The 18,891-nt window shown below is 53.0% G+C and overlaps 1 protein-coding gene across 3 annotated transcripts in view; it reads left to right on the forward strand.

Annotated features, from left to right (window-relative positions):
• LOC147734754 (aldo-keto reductase family 1 member C3-like) overlaps positions 1-18,891 on the forward strand; it is a 230,388-nt gene that overhangs the window by 151,380 nt on the left and 60,117 nt on the right. For all 3 annotated transcript variants that reach the window (XM_086953031.1, XM_086953032.1, XM_086953033.1), the window contains one exon: positions 11,831-11,937. In XM_086953031.1, the coding sequence (XP_086809157.1) occupies positions 11,831-11,937 (107 nt within the window). The remainder of the gene's footprint in view (positions 1-11,830; positions 11,938-18,891) is intronic.

Consider the following 18,891-nt stretch of genomic DNA (forward strand, 5'->3'; position numbering starts at 1 on the left):
AGCCACACAATTGTGGCATCTGAAATGGCCAATGATTGGGGGTAATTTAAGTAAATCCCTAATAGTAGTAGATGTTGGTTTAGTTGGATTGCTTTTAGCTCTTACCAATTGATTACGCACATTAGAGCCCTTCTTAAAAGCAAAGAGTGGTTTAGGTATCTCTATGTCTCCTAGTAATTTCCAATTGTTTTGGATTATCTTTTTCACTTTGTTCGCTCTAGGGTCATATGTCAATACACAAGTTAATGGAGTGTCATTCTGCTCTTTAATTTTAGGGGTCAATAAAGTCTCTCGGGGCGTATACCAAGCTCTCTTGAGTGCCACTTTAGTTAATCTCTTAGGGTATCCACGAGAAATCAATTTTTCTTTAAGGTGGTTCGCATGTAGAAAGTATTGATCTTTATTGCTGCAATTTCTTCGAATACGAAGAAATTGCCCATAAGGCAAATTTTCTTTCAGTGACCTAGGATGTCCGCTACTGAAGTGAAGTAAAGTATTACGATCCGTCGGCTTAGTATATAAACCGACAATCAATTTCCCTTCCTCATGTTCGATGTAGACATCCAAAAAATTTATTTTCAAGGGATCACTAGACACCGTAAATTTGAACTCTTGGGTTCTGTTATTCAACCAAGTATGGAACTCCTTCAATTGTCCTGAGTCCCCATTCCAAATCATGAAAATATCATCTATATAGCGACACCAGAGCCCACAAAGATGTTTAAATGGGTTGGTGTCGCTATATATCCATCTCTTTTCAAACTGATCCATGACTAGATTCGCAATTTCCGGTGAAAAGCTACAACCCATCGCGACTCCTGAGATCTGAAGGTATAATTTTTCTTTAAAATTAAAGAAATTATTTTTTAAACAGATCCTAGCCAGTTGGACAATAAATTCAGTCGGCACTTGATGGGGACGTTGTCTCGAATCCAGAGCAAACTCACACACACTCAGAGCATCTTCCTGCGGTATATTCGTGTATAGCGATTCGATATCAAAGGTGGAGAGTAGTTGTTTCGTAGGATCAAAGTCCAACCCCTCCACCTTTGATATCAAGTCCATCGTATCTCTTATATATGACGGTATTTCCTTCACCAATGGAAATAAAAATATGTCAACATATTGTGCCAACGGTTCCAACAAGGAGCCACATGCTGCCACAATGGGTCTCCCTGGAGGAACCGTAAGAGATTTATGAATTTTAGGTAAAACATAAATATTCGGAATTTTGTTATGTTCGCTATTCAAAAAATCAAATTCATTCTTACATAACCAACCCGAGTCCAAGCCTTCCTGAGTAATATTTCTGATTTGTTCTTTCAGTCGTAGAGTGGGGTTAACATCTAATTCTCTGTAGAATACCATGTTAGAGAGTTGATTGTTAATCTCTTGTTCATACTTCAAAGTATCCCACAGCACTATCCCACCCCCTTTATCTGCGGGTTTCACAGTAATATTCATGTTTTGGGCAAGATTTTTAAGTGCAAGCATTTCTAATTTACTACAGTTGGTTTTGTAGAAGCATTTTTTATTATGGAGTAAATCCAAATCTCTAAGTACCTGATTTTCGAATATTAAAATTTCTGGAGGTAACAGGATGCTTTCAGGTATAAATTTCGATTTATTTTTGAGTCCACTGATGTTAAGTGTTTGTTGGCTCTCATGTTCTAAAAAGAAAGCTTTCAATCTTATCTTTCTTAAAAAAGCCAAAACTTCAGTCTTCGTATCAATAGGATTTTGTAATCTAGTAGGGACAAATGTCAAACCTTTAGATAAAATTGATATTTCATGTTTAGACAAAATATAATTGGACAGATTATAAATTGGAATAGTCTCTTTTCTTATCTCGTCCTGAGTCTGCAGTGTTATCGCCTGTAGGTCTTCTTCCTGGTTCGAAAGGGTTCTGTTTCCTGAGTTTGATACTGGTCTCCCGATTGGAAGGCCATCTGTGGTGGGTATATATCCCCTTGATAATTAAGGCACGGCGGTGCTGTCCTGATCCCTTTGGTGGGTGTGGTGATAGGGGTGCCCAGAAAAGTGAGACTTGGGGCAATTACCCACTTTGCCCATGCCTTAAAATATCTCTAAATAAACAGACTTTATATTGAGGCTGTCAGTCTCCAGTCATAATTAAATAGCATGCCATTGTGCTGCTATAACAGACCAAACAAATGAGAGAAAGAGCAGAGAGCAAACAGGTTTAGATATGTAAAGGAATAGAGAGCAGGAATGGAGACAATATAAAGGTGAGAAGCGAGAAGAATGGAAGAGAGGAGGAGGACGAGAAAGGAGATGAAAGAGATAGTAGCAAGCAGAAAGAAGCCAAAAAATCCAAATGCCAAGTGAAAATTGAGTATTCAAAAAGAGAAACAGTGGGGAAGAGAGGAACCAAATATAAAAAGTTAAAGAGAGGGAGGTAAACATTTGCAGAAAATATAACAAGATGGGGTAAGGGTTACGCTGCTGAGCTATTTGTCCTGTAAATATGGTTGGAGTTCTGTATTATACCTTTTGTGGTTTCATATGATATCAATTCAGCGAGCCCATAAGTTATTCCTATGTGTTGTAGATGCTTTATAATGGGTAAGTAAACAATTTATTAGTAAGACATGGGTGTGCGCATCATTGATGGTGACTACACGTTGGGTGTATTTATATGGTATTCCCTGTGTGGATGTACTCAATTCAAGTGTAACTCCACATGCTTCCCACAATGTCTGGGGTGACAATAAGGGCTCTGTCTGCAACACGTTAGGCTCCTGTACATTGTCTTTATGAAAAAGCATTTGCCATTCAAATTACCTGTTGGACTTGGCCCTTCTGGCAGGTTCACCCCTGAACTTTTTGCCTAGTGACTTCCGGTCTTTGCGCACTTTGACACTGTGGCGCAGTGTAAAGTGCGGGTGCTCCCTGAGTGCGTGTGTGAGATTGGCCTGCTCGCCCATAGGACTGCATGGGGAATGTCTGTGTCCCTGGTAGTTCCTGATGCGTGAAGTGTGCATGGTCAAGTTTGGTATGTGCACACTCGTGTGATTACATGCTTCGCAATGATGTATGTGACATGGTTGTGTCTTGTGCGGAAGTGCTACTTCTAGACATGACTGTGTATGTGCTGTGAAGGTGCTGGCGTGTGATTGGTTGGAGCTGGCTGGGATGCCAGGCTCCAGGAAGTCTGTGTGGGTCTGCCCCGGTGGTGAATGGAGAGATTAGCATGCTGATGTGAGGGAGGGGCTGCGCCTGTGTCCTGAATGAGGCTGGGTTTCCCCCACACAATGCTGGCTCCGCCCCCTGTGGTGCGACTGATGACCCTAGCCTGCCTGATGAATGAAAGGGGTGGTTGAGCCATCAACAGTGCTCACAGACCAGCTGCGACTGGTTCTGCCCCCACCCTGCACCTACAGACAAAAGAAAAGGTGTATAAAAGAGGGGCTGTGACCCCATGAAAATGTTCTTGTTTGCTGCTTGAATCTGCCAGGGGTGTGCTGCTGCTTGGGCCCAGGGGAAGGCTTGCCTCCCCTGGGCTCTGCCCAGCCCCTGGACTCCTGAAGGACTTTCCCTGGACGTTTGGGTCAACTAGCGCTGGGGAGCGCTTTCTCTGGACCCTCTTGAGCCCCTAGCGCTGGGGAGCGCTTGACTCAGCCATAGCGCTTGGAAAGCACTTTTATTTCCCCTCTAGCGCTAGGAGCGCTGTAATTGCTTTTCATAGCGCTGTGGTCACCCTTCTAGCGCTGGGAGCGCTTTATTTGCGGCTAGCGCCTGGGGGCGCTTTCTGTTCGTGGCCGATGCCCACCCGGCATTTGCCCCGTGGATTTGCCGATTTGGGTGCAGCTGCCCACGCCGCCTACGTGCCTTTTTGTTATTTAATTAGAGGCCGGTGCCCACCCGGCATTGTCCCGCTGGAGTGCCACCTCGTGCCACTTATTTAAAAAGGAAAGACGGTGCCCACCCGGCATTTGCTGCTGTCTACGGCCGGGCCGCCGCTCTGCCTGCGACGACCCAGAAGCGGTTGGGCAGCCGGCCAATCCCGGCGCGTCCCCAACCGGAAGTCCCACCTGCCGCCACCGGCAGGAGAAGGAAGTCGAGTGATGGCCGCCCGGGACTCCCGTGAGCTGGGGAGAGCCCCGGGCCCGCCAGGAAGCAGCCGCCGGATGTCGATGGGCTCCCAGGACCAGGAGGGAGCCCCGGTGGAGGAGGAGAGCCGCCGCCGAGCACCAGAGACCTGGTGAGTGTGTGCAGAAGGGAGGGGGCGTCGGGGCACATTGCCGGTGCCCGCCCCTCCCCTCCAGAGCGAGACCCTTGTCCAGAGAGGCCCGTGAGGCCTTGTGTGATGCCGAGTCCCCCGAGAGGGACTCCGCCTAACCCCCCACCTTGAGCCACGAGCCCGAGAGGCTCTGATTTGCCATTCTGCTTGTTGAGCCCAAGAGAGGCTCATGGGGGCATATTGGATCAGAGCCTGAGAGGCTCCTTAAGGCGCCACCATTGTTTTAAGAGCCCACGAGGCTCAAGGGGGCATTCCTTTGTTCTCGAGTCCCCAGGAGGGGGACTCCAACGATGCCCGCAATTGTGCCTACAGCCTAGAGAGGCTCAGGGCACCCCCAGTGTTCCCGGGTCCCCCGTGAGGGACCCCACCGCCCAGTGAGGCAACATCTTTTTGTTGAGAGCCCCGAGAGGCTCAGGGGGACATTTCATTTCTACAGAGCCTGTGAGGTTCTCAGAGGCCACCTTTGTTTTGAGAGTCCAGAGGGGCTCCACCTTTTGCATATTTGTTTGCACAGCCTGTGAAAGGCTCCAACGTCTTGGGGGACAGTGCTTTTGCTCAGAGCCTGTGAGGCTCCCACGATGCCCCTCACCACCCTCTACAGCTGCCCAGCACTTTGTGGGCAGCTGCTACGTTTAGGTTTTGGCGCAGTGGCGCTACCTGGACCCTGGACTTTGATGTAAGTTCTGTGCTATTGTGATTTATGCGAAGTGTTCTTTGCTGCACCTCTGAATGTGTTGTAGATGCATCATGTGCCTTGTTCCTTACACCGCTGAACGTGTGTTGATGCGTCATGTGTTCCTTACGCCGCTGAATGTGTTGTTGATACATCATGTGTTTTGTCCCCAGGTCTATACCCCTAAATGTATGGTGATATTTACTTGGTTGTTCTTGCTAGTACAGGTGGTGCTAGTGAGGTCCTGGTTCCCTGCGTGACCTGTTCCTAAGGTGGGTAGGATTGCGTAGGGGGTACTTACCTGATTACCAGTAGTTACTTGTTTTGTGCTACAGTGATTTTCTGTTATGTTCTAAGTGATATTCCAAGGGCGTGGTACTGAGCTCGCCCCCTGACCAGAGTCCCAGGACCAGTGGACTCTATTGTGCCTTCCCTGACAAATTGCTGGGACTTGTCTGATCTCTCTTGGGCCCCTGGGGCCTCGCTGAAATGTGCCTCGCTCATTCCCCTCGGCAGCTCGTGCCGGCCACCTGTCCAAGCCTCGAGCCGCGCTGCTCTCCTCTGCGCTTCGCTGGGCCGCCCGCATCCTGCTTCCCCCTCCTCTTCTGAGCCACACACATTGGTCGCCCCAGAGAAACGCTTGTACCTTGCCAGCCGCCCGCTCAAGCCTCGAGCCGTACCACTCTCCCCTGAGTCGTGCCGCTTCACCGGGCCGCCCGCTCAAGTTTACTAAGGAGGTCACTCGCATTATCCCTGCAACCAGGTTGGGAGGTACTGTCCGTAGGCTCTATGTTCTAAGTTCTAGGCCTACAAGTGTTGTATTCTAAGTTCTAAAAGTGCTGATTCCTGACAGTGGTCCAGGTGGCCCTGTCTTGTACATATCCCCTGTAAATTCTGCCGGTGCCTCTGGCACATTGTAAAGTGTGTGTTTTTATCTAATGTGTTTTGGTGTAATACAAAGGCTATTTTTATATATAACCTTGTGTGGAGTTTCCTTTGTGGTGGGCCTTGGGTGTTGTTGCTGGGGTGCGTGCGCAAATACTTAACTCATATCGCCTCCAAGTTTAGCCTTGCTGCTCGCGCCACGTTACCTAGAGGGTGAGCAGGGGTTATCTTGGCATGTAACTCCCTTGCCCTGACTTAGGAGTGGTGGTCTCTGACTGACTTTGGCGCAAGCCCTGGCCAGCCAGGGATCCCATTTCTAACATTGGACGCAGCGGTGAGGATAAGGATTTGTGTTTGCGTTGTACCACAGTGGCAACTGGCCGAACTACAAAGCTCTGCATTTTTGATGACCACATTTTTGGGGATTATTGTATGGAGTTTGCTAAAAATGTCATTTCTGTGGAAATGTGTTTCTTGTGCACTTTGAGTTAGGTGTCCCTAGCTCGGGAGGGTAGATCATCCCCCTAAGTGCAGTGTGTTTTCTGGATTCACCAGAAGGGTGGGATCCAGTGGTGGCAGCATAAGTGTGTCCAGTGCATGTGTCCCCCGTCCCTGTCCTGGAGTAATGGTACCTGTGTCACGTGTGGTCAGGTTGAGAAATCAGGGGTGGTAGAAACTGCCTTACCAGTCTGGGGAGGGGTGTGTGTGGATGAATGGTGTGTGGCACTGGACGTGTGTGTGAGTTCTCTGGATGGGGAGCTTGCTGAATGCTTTTGTACTCTTGTTTTGCTCAGATACCTAAAGTTCCGTGTGTTAAACTTTTCCCAAGAACGTCTGCAGACAGTGGAGCCTGCTTTTGGATTTCTGTGGTCTATTTAGAGACAGATGTTTGGAGTTGGTAATGTTCTGGGAGGAGAGAGGCATAGGGGATGGAGTGATTCCAAAAGGAGTGGCTGAGGTGTCTTCCAGCCCAGTGTGGTGGAAGAGGTTAAGTGTAGCCCAGCTAGGTCTCGGTGTAGGGGCTCACGTCCTGTCTCAAGAGGAGAAGGAGTGGGTGGGACTGCATGTCTCCAGGTGCCCAAAACCCAGTGTCAGGGCCTGGAATGTTTCTGAAGGGAACATCAGTTCAGGGGCCTAGGCTGTACCAATAGGTCATTTGAGGAAGATCTCCCAGACTGTTTGAAGAATGTAGAACATCAGTGAACATGATTTCATGGGTGGGCCTGAAGCTCATGGGAGTTTCCCCTGCCCCTGTGCTATTGTGTTAATTGTTGGGGAGTGACCCTAAGGAAGGTTCTGGTCTTCCAGCCCAGTGTGGTGGAAGTAGCTCAGAGGAGCACAAGCCTGGTCTTCGTAGTCTGGGTTTTTTTTTCTTAGGAACACCAGGTGAGGGAGCCTAGCATGTCCGTATGGAGCGTCCTTCTAGGGAGATCTCCCAGTGTGGAGAGAACGTGGAGCGCCTGTAAGCAGGGCTCTAGTAGTTCTGTTATCTGGCAGTACCGCTCCAGTTGGGAGGGTGCAGACGTCCAGATAGAGGGGTGCGAGGGGGATAGGTTCCCCAGTGGAGTAACCAGTGGGTCAGAGGCCAACCAGAAGGGTTGTGTCGCCATGGAGTGACCAGGGTGATGCCACTTCTGTCCTGAATGTCAGGCAGACTTGTACACGGCCCATTAGTTATGTGTCACCCTCAAGGAAGTCCTGGTGCGCCAGGCATCTGACCAAAGGGGTACGTCCCTCGGTTGGGGAGCCAGTAGCCGGTGTGTCCGGATCTGGATGTAAGGGCAACTGTACGTAGTGTCCTGAAGTTACAAGAAGGAACTCCTGCCTGAAGAGAAGGAACCGGGTAAGCTGTATGGGGGATTGACCTGCAGTGGTTGCCTTGCTGCTGAAGGAGGAGTGAATTCAAATCCCAGGTGGTAGACCAGTTAAGGGAGCTGTGACTCTGTCTTGACCAGCCTGGTGTCCTGTAGGCACCGCACTGAGCCGCGTCTGCCTTCGGCCGCGCAGCCTATGCCGCTCGCCGTCCGCGTCTCGACGCGGTCCGTGAGCCGCCGCCTGCGCCGCATCTGGCAACCCGCAAAGTGCAACGCCTCACTACACCGATCTTGTGCTGGTCTGACCGTGGTCACTGCTGCTGAGGGAGTAAAGGTTCCGAACTGGTGGGAGAGTTTTGTTCTGGAGGGTGTTTCAGAAGTAGAGGTAGGGTGGAGCATTCTTGCCCGTGACCTCTGGTCAGCCTGAGGGTGCGGACCCTAGGTTGAAGGATCAGTGGTAGTTTGGAACTACACTGAGAAAGGGAGTGGAGAATGACTATTGTAGGCCAGGGGTTACCACCCCCCACTCTGTGGATTGGTAGGGACCAGAGGTATCTGGGTGGCCTAGGGCCTGGTCCTAGCCGTGGACAACTAAGGAGTACCAGTGGGGTAGCCTAGTTGGGCCTGTTTTTTTTTTAAGTATGTGCTTGTCTTATGGATAGACATGGCGTAGAACCGGAGGGTGTCCCTGCAGTGCGGGCCCGCGTCCGTGTTCTATCGCCCCAAGCAGGGAAGTCCATCACGGTGGTGATTGTTCTCCCCTGCGTTTTGGCTGGAAGGGGGTTGTGTTGGACTTGGCCCTTCTGGCAGGTTCACCCCTGAACTTTTTGCCTAGTGACTTCTGGTCTTTGCGCACTTTGACACTGTGGCGCAGTGTAAAGTGCGGGTGCTCCCTGAGTGCGTGTGTGAGATTGGCCTGCTCTCCCATAGGAATGCATGGGGAATGTCTGTGTCCCTGGTAGTTCCTGATGCGTGAAGTGTGCATGGTCAAGTTTGGTATGTGCACACTCATGTGATTAAATGCTTCGCAACGATGTATGTGACATGGTTGTGTCTTGTGGGGAAGTGCTACTTCTAGACATGACTGTGTGTGTGCTGTGAAGGTGCTGGCGTGTGATTGGCTGGAGCTGGCTGGGATGCCAGACTCCAAGGAAGTCTGTGTGGGTCTGCCCCGGTGGTGAATGGAGAGATTAGCATGCTGATGTGAGAGAGGGGCTGCGCCTGTGTCCTGAATGAGGCTGGGTTTCCCCCACACAATGCTGGCTCCGCCCCCTGTGGTGCGACTGATGACCCTAGCCTGCCTGATGAATGAAAGGGGTGGTTGAGCCATCAACAGTGCTCACAGACCAGCTGCAACTGGTTCTGCCCCCACCCTGCACCTACAGACAAAAGAAAAGGTGTATAAAAGAGGGGCTGTGACCCCATGAAAATGTTCTTGTTTGCTGCTTGAATCTGCCAGGGGTGTGCTGCTGCTTGGGCCCAGGGGAAGGCTTGCCTCCCCTGGGCTCTGCCCAGCCCCTGGACTCCTGAATAACTTTCCCTGGACGTTTGGGTCAACTAGCGCTGGGGAGCGCTTTCTCTGGACCCTCTTGACCCCCCTAGCGCTGGGGAGCGCTTGTCTCTCCCATAGCGCTTGGAAAGCGCTTTTATTTCCCCTCTAGCGCTAGGAGCGCTGTAATTGCTTTTCATAGCGCTGTGGTCACCCTTCAAGCGCTGGGAGCGCTTTATTTGCGGCTAGCGCCTGGGGGCGCTTTCTGTTCGTGGCCGGTGCCCACCCGGCATTTGCCCCGTGGATTTGCCGATTTGGGCGCGGCTGCCCACGCCGCCTACGTGCCTTTTTGTTATTTAATTAGAGGCCAGTGCCCACCCGGCATTGCCCCGCTGGAGTGCCACCTCGTGCCACTTATTTAAGAAGGAAAGCCGGTGCCCACCCGGCATTTGCTGCTGTCTACGGCCGGGCCGCCGCTCTGCCTGCGACGACCCGGAAGCGGTTGGGCAGCCGGCCAATCCCGGCGCGGCCCCAACCAGAAGTCCCGCCTGCCTCCACCGGCAGGAGAAGGAAGTCGAGTGATGGCCGCCCGGGACTCCCGTGAGCTGGGGAGAGCCCCGGGCCCTCCAGGAAGCAGCCGCCGGATGTCGAGGGGCTCCCAGGACCAGGAGGGAGCCCCGGTGGAGGAGGAGAGCGCCGCCGAGCACCAGAGACCCGGTGAGTGTGTGCGGAAGGGAGGGGGCGTCGGGGCACATTGCCGGTGCCCGCCCCTCCCCTCCAGAGCGAGACCCTTGTCCAGAGAGGCCCGTGAGGCCTCGAGTGATGCCGAGTCCCCCAAGAGGGACTCCGCCTAACCCCCCACCTTGAGCCACGAGCGCGAGAGGCTCTGAGGTGCCATTCTGCTTGTTGAGCCCAGGAGAGGCTCATGGGGGCATATTGGATCAGAGCCTGAGAGGCTCCTTAAGGCGCCACCATTGCTTTAAGAGCCCACGAGGCTCAAGGGGGCATTCCTTTGTTCTCGAGTCCCCAGGAGGGGGACTCCAACGATGCCCGCAATTGTGCCTACAGCCTAGAGAGGCTCAGGGCACCCCCAGTGTTCCCGGGTCCCCCGTGAGGGACCCCACCGCCCAGTGAGGCTACATCTTTTTGTTGAGAGCCCCGAGAGGCTCAGGGGGACATTTCATTTCTACAGAGCCTGTGAGGTTCTCAGAGGCCACCTTTGTTTTGAGAGTCCAGAGGGGCTCCACCTTTTGCATATTTGTTTGCACAGCCTGTGAAGGGCTCCAACGTCTTGGGGGACAGTGCTTTTGCTCAGAGCCTGTGAGGCTCCCACGATGCCCCTCACCACCCTCTACAGCTGCCCAGCACTTTGTGGGCAGCTGCTACGTTTAGGTTTTGGCGCAATGGCGCAACCTGGACCCTGGACTTTGATGTAAGTTCTGTGCTATTGTGATTTATGCGAAGTGTTCTTTGCTGCACCTCTGAATGTGTTGTAGATGCATCATGTGCCTTGTTCCTTACACCGCTGAACGTGTGTTGATGCGTCATGTGTTCCTTATGCCGCTGAATGTGTTGTTGATACATCATGTGTTTTGTCCCCAGGTCTATACCCCTAAATGTATGGTGATATTTAGTTGGTTGTTCTTGCTAGTACAGGTGGTGCTAGTGAGGTCCTGGTTCCCTGCGTGACCTGTTCCTAAGGTGGGTAGGATTGCGTAGGGGGTACTTACCTGATTACCAGTAGTTACTTGTTTTGAGCTAAAGTGATTTTCTGTTATGTTCTAAGTGATATTCCAAGGGCGTGGTACTGAGCTCGCCCCCTGACCAGAGTCCCAGGACCAGTGGACTCTATTGTGCCCTCCCTGACAAATTGCTGGGACTTGTCTGATCTCTCTTGGGCCCCTGGGGCCTCGCTGAAATGTGCCTCGCTCATTTCCCTCGGCAGCTCGTGTTGGCCGCCCGTCCAAGCCTCAAGCCGCGCTGCTCTCCCCTGAGCCGCGCCGCTTCGCTGGGCCGCCCGCATCCTGCCTCCCCCTCCTCTTCTGAACCGCACACATTGGTCGCCCCAGAGAAACGCTTGTACCTTGCCGGCCTCCCGCTCAAGCCTCGAGTAGTACCACTCTCCCCTGAGTCGTGCCGGTTCGCTGGGCCGCCCGCTCAAGTTTACTAAGGAGGTCACTCGCATTATCCCTGCAACCAGGTCGGGAGGTACTGTCCGTAGGCTCTATGTTCTAAGTTCTAGGCCTACAAGTGTTGTATTCTAAGTTCTAAAAGTGCTGATTCCTGACAGTGGTCCAGGTGGCCCTGTCTTGTACATATCCCCTGTAAATTCTGCCCGTGCCTCTGGCACATTGTAAAGTGTGTGTTTTTATCTAATGTGTTTTGGTGTAATACAAAGGCTATTTTTATATATAACCTTGTGTGGAGTTTCCTTTGTGGTGGGCCTTGGGTGTTGTTGCTGGGGTGCGTGCGCAAATACTTAACTCATATCGCCTCCAAGTTTAGCCTTGCTGCTCGCGCCACGTTACCTAGAGGGTGAGCAGGGGTTATCTTGGCGTGTAACTCCCTTGCCCTGACTTAGGAGTGGTGGTCTCTGACTGACTTTGGCACAAGCCCTGGCCAGCCAGGGATCCCATTTCTAACATTACCTTTCCCAAACAATATACATAATTTGCTAATTTTAATATTTTTGTGTATTTTTGCAGGTTGAGTGCCATGTGTATTTGAACCAGAGGAAAATGAGGGAATTTTGCAAATCTAAGAATATTGTGCTGGTGGCGTACCACGTCCTCGGATCAAGTAGAGATAAGTGGTAGGACAGTGATGGAAAAACACCGCTGTACATACTGTGATAGTGACTGGGGGGCGATGTGACAACTTCCCTGCAGGTCATTACAGACGCAGTTTCCAGTCTTGGGTTTTTGTGTGACAGCAGACACATCCTGTGACATGTCGGCATGTTTTGCTCCTATTGAACTAAGTAGACTAACACACCTTAAAACAATGATTTATAGGAAAAAGGTTTGGTACTGGGGACAACTAATTACTAGGAGTGAGGCGGTCACCCTAATGCTTCATTAAAAGTGTGAAGTAAATACATGCATTCAGTGCACCTTCAATTGGAATAACATCAGTGGTGTGCAAGATCAGGCCTATGTAAGAGGAAATAGCAGCTCTTTAAAACTCTGGAGTACACACTCACTCGGTTGAATTGAGTGGTACTGGCAGTATATGTTAGAACATGCATCCCTTGGGTTCAAACTAATATACAATAATGCTATGTCATCAATCAATCAATCAATCAGAGTACTTGTAAAGCGCGCTACTTACCCGTGAGGGTCCCAAGGCGCTGAGGGGAGGGGGGCTGGGGGGATGCTGCTACTGCTCAAAGAGCCAGGTCTTGAGGAGTCTTCTGAAGGCGAGTAGGTCTTGGGTCTGCCGTATGTGTGTAGGGAGGGTGTTCCAGATCTTGGCGGCGAGGTAGGAGAAGGATCTGCCGCCGGAGGTCGTTCATTGGATGCGGGGGACAGTGGCAAGGGCGAGGCTGGTGGAGCGGAGCTGGCGGGTGGGGGTGTGGAAGCTGAGCCTGATGTTCAGGTAGGCTGGTCCGGCGTTGTGGAGTGCTTTGTGTGTGTGGGTGAGGAGCTTGAAGGTGATCCTCTTGTCAACGGGGAGCCAGTGTAGGTCTAATGTGGGGGGTGAAGTGGCTGCGGCGGGGGACGCTGACGATTAGTCGGGCGGAGGCGTTTTGGATGCGTTGTAGTCCTCGTAGGTGTTTGGCTGGGATTCCTGCGTAGAGTGCGTTGCCGTAGCCAAGTTTGCTGCTGACGAGGGCCTGTGTCACCGTTCTTTTTGTTTCGGTCGGGATCCACTTGTAGATCCTGCGGAGCATGCGGAGGGTGTTGTAGCAGGAGGAGGAGACGCCATTGACCTGCTTAGACATGGAGAGGGAAGAGTCGAGGATGAATCCTAGATTGTGTGCATGGTCGGTGGGTGTTGGTGCTGCTCCCAGTGTGGTCGGCCACCAAGAGTCGTCTAAGGCTGAGGGGGTGGGTCTGAGGATGAGTCTGTCTGGTCCAAGTTCAGCTTCAGATGGCTGCTCCTCATCCAATCGGCGACGGCCTTCATTGCCTCGTGGAGGTTGGTTTTGGCGGTGTGCGGGTCCTTGGTGAGGGATAGGATGAGCTGGGTGTTGTCAGCGTAGGAGATGATGTTGAGGTCGTGATGGTGGGCCATTTGTGCGAGGGGGGCCATGTAGACGTTCAACAGCGTTGGGCTGAGGGATGAGCCCTGGGGGATGCCACAGATGATGTTGGTGGCTTCGGATCGGTAGGGTGGGAGCCGGACGCTCTGGGTTCCGCCAGAGAGGAAGGAGGTGGTCCAGTCAAGAGCCTTCTCTTGGATTCCGGCTTCTAGGAGCCGTGTCTTTAGAGTGCGATGGCAGACCACGTCGAAGGCGGCTGACAGGTCCAGGAGGATGATGTTTCACCGTTGTCTAGTTGGGGCCTGATGTCGTCTGTGGCGGCGATGAGGGCTGTCTCAGTGCCGTGGTTTCGTCTGAATCCGAACTGGGACGGGTCCAAGATGTTGTTATGTTTGAGGTGGCGGGCCAGTTGCATGTTGACGATTTATTTTCTTGATGACCTTTGCCGGGAACGGGAGCAGGGAGATGGGCCAGAAGTTCTTGAGGTCCTTGAGGTCCGCTTTGGGCTTCTTGAGGAGGGTGTTGATTTTGTCGTGCTTCCAGCTTTCTGGGAATGTCGCTGTTTCGAAGGATATGTTGATGACCTTCCGTAGTTGGGGTGCGATGTCTGCGTCTGCTTTGTTGAATACGTGGTGTGGGCATGGGTCAGACGGAGATCCTGAGTGAATGGAGTTCATGACCTTGCGTGTCTCGTCGTCGTTGATGTTGGACCAGGAGGTCAGGCGGTTGGCCCTGGTAGTGTTCACAGGGGAGGTGGAGTCTGGCGTTGTCGGGGCAGTCATAGTTTTGAAGCTGTCGTGGTTTTCAGCAATCTTGCAGAGGAAGAAGATGGCTAGTGAGTCGCACAGTTCTTGTGAGGGCGGGATGTCGTTGGCGCTGGGGTTGGAGATTTCCTTTACGATGCTGAAGAGCTCTTTACTGTTGTGTGCGTTGTTATCCAAGCAATCTTTGAAGGAGGATCTCTTGGCTAATCTGATGAGGTGGTGGTGTCTGCGGGTGGCGTCCTTGTGTGCGTTCGTGGAGCCATGTCTTCTCCAGTTTATGGCATGCCTGTTTAGAGGTCTGGAGCTCGTCAGTGAACCAGGTGGCTCTCTTGTTGGCGTGGCTGTTGGGGCGTTTCTTGAGCGGGGCTTGGGTGTTGGCGCAGTCATCGATCCACTGTCTGAGGTTTCGGGCTGCGGCATCTAAGTTGGTGGGGTTGATGGGTGGGTTCTTGGCGAAGGAGGTGATCAGCTGGTCTTTGGTGACTTTGCTCCAGCAGTGGCAAGGCAACTGTTGGGTGCGGTGGTGCGTGGTTGGTTTCTTGAAGGTGAAATGGATGCAGCGGTGGTCGGTCCAATGGAGTTCGGTGGTGTGGTCGAAGGTGATGTGGGAGCCTGTGGAGAAAGGGGATCCAGCATGTGGCCGGCAGCGTGGGTGGGTGCGGTGACGAGTTGTCTGAGGCCGAGGTTGGCGAGGTTGTCGATCAGGGTGGTGGAGTTGGCGTCGTTGTTCTCGAGGTGGAGTTCAGGTCCCCGAGGAGGATGTAATCCATGGAGGGGAGTGCGTGGGTGCTGGTGAGGTCAGCGATGGAGTAGCTGAACTGAGCCCAGGGTCCGGGGATCTGTAGATGAGTGTTCCTTTGAGGGTGGTGTTGGGATCCGTGTGTATCCGGAAGTGCGGGTGTTCGGCGGTGTTGAGGGTGTCATCTGCCTGGTTGGCGACCTTAAGGGTGGACTTGCGGACGATGGCTATTCCTTCTCCGATTCTGTTGGTGCGATCCCTGCAGGTGATCTTGTAACCGTCCGGGATGGCTATGGCGATGTCGGGAGCTGAGGAGTCGTTCCACCAGGTCTCGGTCAGGAAGGCCACATCTGGGGCGGAGGTGTGGAGCAGATCCCAGAGCTCAACGGCGTGTTTGCGTGCAGAGCGGTGTTGTGGAGTATGCAGTGGAGGTGATTGGGTCCAGTCCTTGGAGGTTTGGTGGTTCTGTCGCAGGTGAAGCTGCAGATGTGGCAGGAGAAGGGTCCGTGGGTCCATTTAGGGTGGCCTGGAAGCAGGTGTGGTTTTGGCCGGCGTGGAGTGCGTGGAGGGTGCTGGCGTCGTTGTAGATTCTGGCGTTGTGGCGTTCGCGGGGTCCAGGGGTTCTGGTGCTGGGTGTGGTCCAGGCACGGATGGGCGCAGCACGTCCGCTGCGCAGCTGCTTCTCGGCCTGCATATGAGGTGGCTTGGGAGGGAGAAGCAGCTGGGAGGCAGGAGCGGGGAGGCGAATGGGTGTGCAGGGGGGCGGGGCCGCAGGGATGCAGAGGCGGGAAAGGGTCGGATCGGGAGCGGCGAGGGCAAGGGGAACTGGTGCACAGGGCAGAGGGGAGGAAACCAGGAGGCAGCTACCTGGCAGTCAGGTGACGAGCTGTGGCATGGGGGCGACCTGCCTGCAAGCAGGGTCAAAGGTCACAAAAATGCACAGAAATGTCACAAAAAACGGGGGGAAACGAGTGGCACTGAGGCACAAAGGTCACAAGAAAGGGCATAAAGGTCACAAAAAATGGGGGGAAATTAGTGGCACAGAGGCAGAAAGGTCAGAAGAAAGGGCAGAAAAGGTCACAAAAAATGGGGGGAAACGAGTGGCACAGTGGCAGAAAGGTCACAAGAAGGGGCAGAAAAGGTCACAAAATATGGAGGGAAACGAGTGGCACAGAGGCACAAAGGTCCCAAGAAAGGGCAGAAAGGGTACAAAAAAGGGGGGGGAAACGAGTGGCATAGAGGCACAAAGGGGAGTAGAGGCAAGAAAAACGAGTACAATCAGGGGAGCAGAAGGCACAAAAAACAGGTATGATCATGGGAGCAGAGCCAAGAAAAACGAGTGCAATCAATCAATTAATCAATCAGCAAATTTGTAAAGTGCGCTACTCACCCACTAGGGTTTCAAGGCGCTGGGAGGGGAGGGATATGCTACTGCTCGAATAGCCAGGTCTTGAGTTGTTTCCTGAAGGAGAGCTGGTCCTAGGTCAGTCGTAGGTGGATGGGGAGGGAGTTCCATGTCTTGGCCGCCAGGTAGGAGAAGGATCTTCCTCCGGCGGTGGCTCTGCGCATGCGTGGGACGGTGGCGAGGGTGAGGCTGGTCGAGCGGAGCTGGCGGGTGGGTGTGTAGAATGTGAGGCCGTTGTTGAGGTACTTGGGGCCCAAGTCTTGGAGAGCCTTGTGTGCGTGGGTGAGGAGTCTGAACGTGATTCTCTTGCTGACGGGGAGCCAGTGCAGGTCTCTCAGGTGGGCAGAGATGTGGCTGTGGCAGGGGATGTCCAGGATGAGTCGTGCGGAGGCGTTCTGTATGCGCTGGAGTCTTCTCTGGAGTTTGGCTGTGGTTCCCGCATAGAGGGTGTTCCCGTAGTCCAGTCGGCTGGTGACGAGGGCCTGGGTGACTGTCTTCCTGGTTTCGGTGGGTATCCATCGGAAGATCTTTCGGAGCATGCGCAGGGTGTTGAAGCAGAATGACGAGATGGCGTTGACTTGTTTGGTCATCGTGAAGGAGGACTCCAGGATGAAGCCCAGGTTGTGTGCATGGTCTGTTGGCTTGGGGGCGGTGCCCAGGGCAGGGGGCCACCAGGAGTTGTCCCAGGCAGAGGGGGATGATCCTAGGATGAGGACTTCCGTCTTGTCTGAGTTCAGTTTCAGGCAGCTGATCTTCGTGCACTTTGCGATGTCTTTCATTCCTTCCTGGAGGCTTGCTCTGGCGGTGGCGGGGTCGTTGGTGAGGGAGAGAATCAGCTGGGTGTCGTCTGCGTAGGAAATGATGTTAAGGTTGTGTTGGCGTGCGATGGCTGCGAGGGGGCTCATGTAGACGTTGAAGAGGGTGGGGCTGAGGGAGGATCCTTGGGGTACGCCGCAGATGACTTTGGTGGCCGCAGATCGGAACAGGGGGAGGCGGACTCTCTGGGTTCTTCAGGCGAGGAACGAGATGATCCACTCCAGGGCCTTCCCTTGGATTCCGGTGTTGTTGAGGCACTGTATTAGTGTGCGGTGGCATACTGTGTAGAACGCTGCTGAGAGATCCAGGAGGATGAGGGCAGCTGTTTCCCTGATGTCAAGCAGGGATCTGATGTCGTCTGTAGCTGCGATGAGGGCGGTCTCGGTGCTGTGGTTAGCTCGGAAACTGGACTGTGAGGGGTCGAGGGATCCGTTTGTCTTGAGGAAGGCGGCGAGTTGCTTGTTGACGGTCTTCTTGATGACTTTGGCAGGAAAAGGGAGGAGCGAGATGGGGCGGAAGTTCTTGAGGTCCGTGGGGTCTGTGGTGGGTTTCTTCAGGAGGGCGCTGAGTTCAGCAGGTTTCCAGCTCTCCGGGAAGGTGGCGGTGGTGAAGGAGATGTTGATGATGTCCCGAAGTTGGGGTGCGATGATGGAGTCGGCCTTGTTGAAGACGTGGTGAGGGCAGGGGTCGGTTGGTGATCTGGAGTGGATGGTGGTTATCGTGCGGGTGTTGTGTATGTCGGCTGGTGGTGTATGCGGGTGGCATTCTTGAGGGCTGTCATGTTTTCAGGGGAGCAGAAGACAAGAAACACGAGTGCAATCAGGGGAGCAGAAGGCAAGAAAAACGAGTGCAATCCGGGGAGCAGAAGGCACGAAAAACGGGTACAATCAGGGGAGCAGAGGCAAGAAAAAGTGTGCAATCAGGGGAGCAGAAGGCAAGAAAAACAAGTGCAATCAGGGGAGGAGAAGGCAAGAAAACGAGCACAATCAGGGAACAAAAGGCAAGAGAATGGGCACAGATAAGAATGCAGGCACAGGGGGGATACAGGCAACAGCAGTCACAGACACCAGAAGACAGTATGGGCAGTACAGGGAAGACAGACAGACAGCGACAGTGATACAAAGCTAAGGCCTACCACTGGCCACAAGGGATGAGGCGCAGGTGGTAGCCTGCTGGTGGAGGAGGGCCTCAACCTCTACAGCAGCGGCAGCTGGGGCTGGGTCAGGATACACAGGCGGAGCTGTGTGGTGGGGGAGAGACCTACCAGCAAGGTCAAGGGTCGCTATCCTCACCGAGCAGCGGCCGGCCTATATGGGGAGGTGGGAGGGAGGAGCAGCGAATGGGCAGTGAGGGTGCGGGGCCACAGGGGTCTCACAGCGGGAACAGGAGCAGCGAGGGCACCAAGGCAGATAGGCACAATCAGGGGCAGTGAGGGGGAACAGAAGGCAAGAAAACAAGCACAATCAGGGGAGCAGAAGGCAAGAAAACGAGTGCAATCAGGGGAGCAGAAGGCAAGAAAAATGAGTGCAATCAGGGGAGTAGAAGGCAAGAAAAATTAGTGCAAACAGGGGAGCAGAGGGCACGAAAAACGGGTACAATCAGGGGAGCAGAGGCAAGAAAATTGAATGCAATCAGGGGAGCAGAAGGCAAGAAAAATTAGTGCAATCAGGGGAGCGGAAGGCAAGAAAACGAGCACAATCAGGGAACACAGTCAAAATGTTTCACAGCTGGCTTACTTATAGGTGCTAGAGCCAAGCTACTGCTGTACCCCCCTTTTTTCTAAAAAAACTTAGCAATTGTGCATGTCATATGACAAGCATGTCAAACAACATTTAAGT

The sequence above is a fragment of the Lissotriton vulgaris genome, chromosome 1_2 (genome assembly GCF_964263255.1).
Source record: "Lissotriton vulgaris chromosome 1_2, aLisVul1.2, whole genome shotgun sequence".
Lineage (NCBI taxonomy): Eukaryota > Metazoa > Chordata > Amphibia > Caudata > Salamandridae > Lissotriton > Lissotriton vulgaris.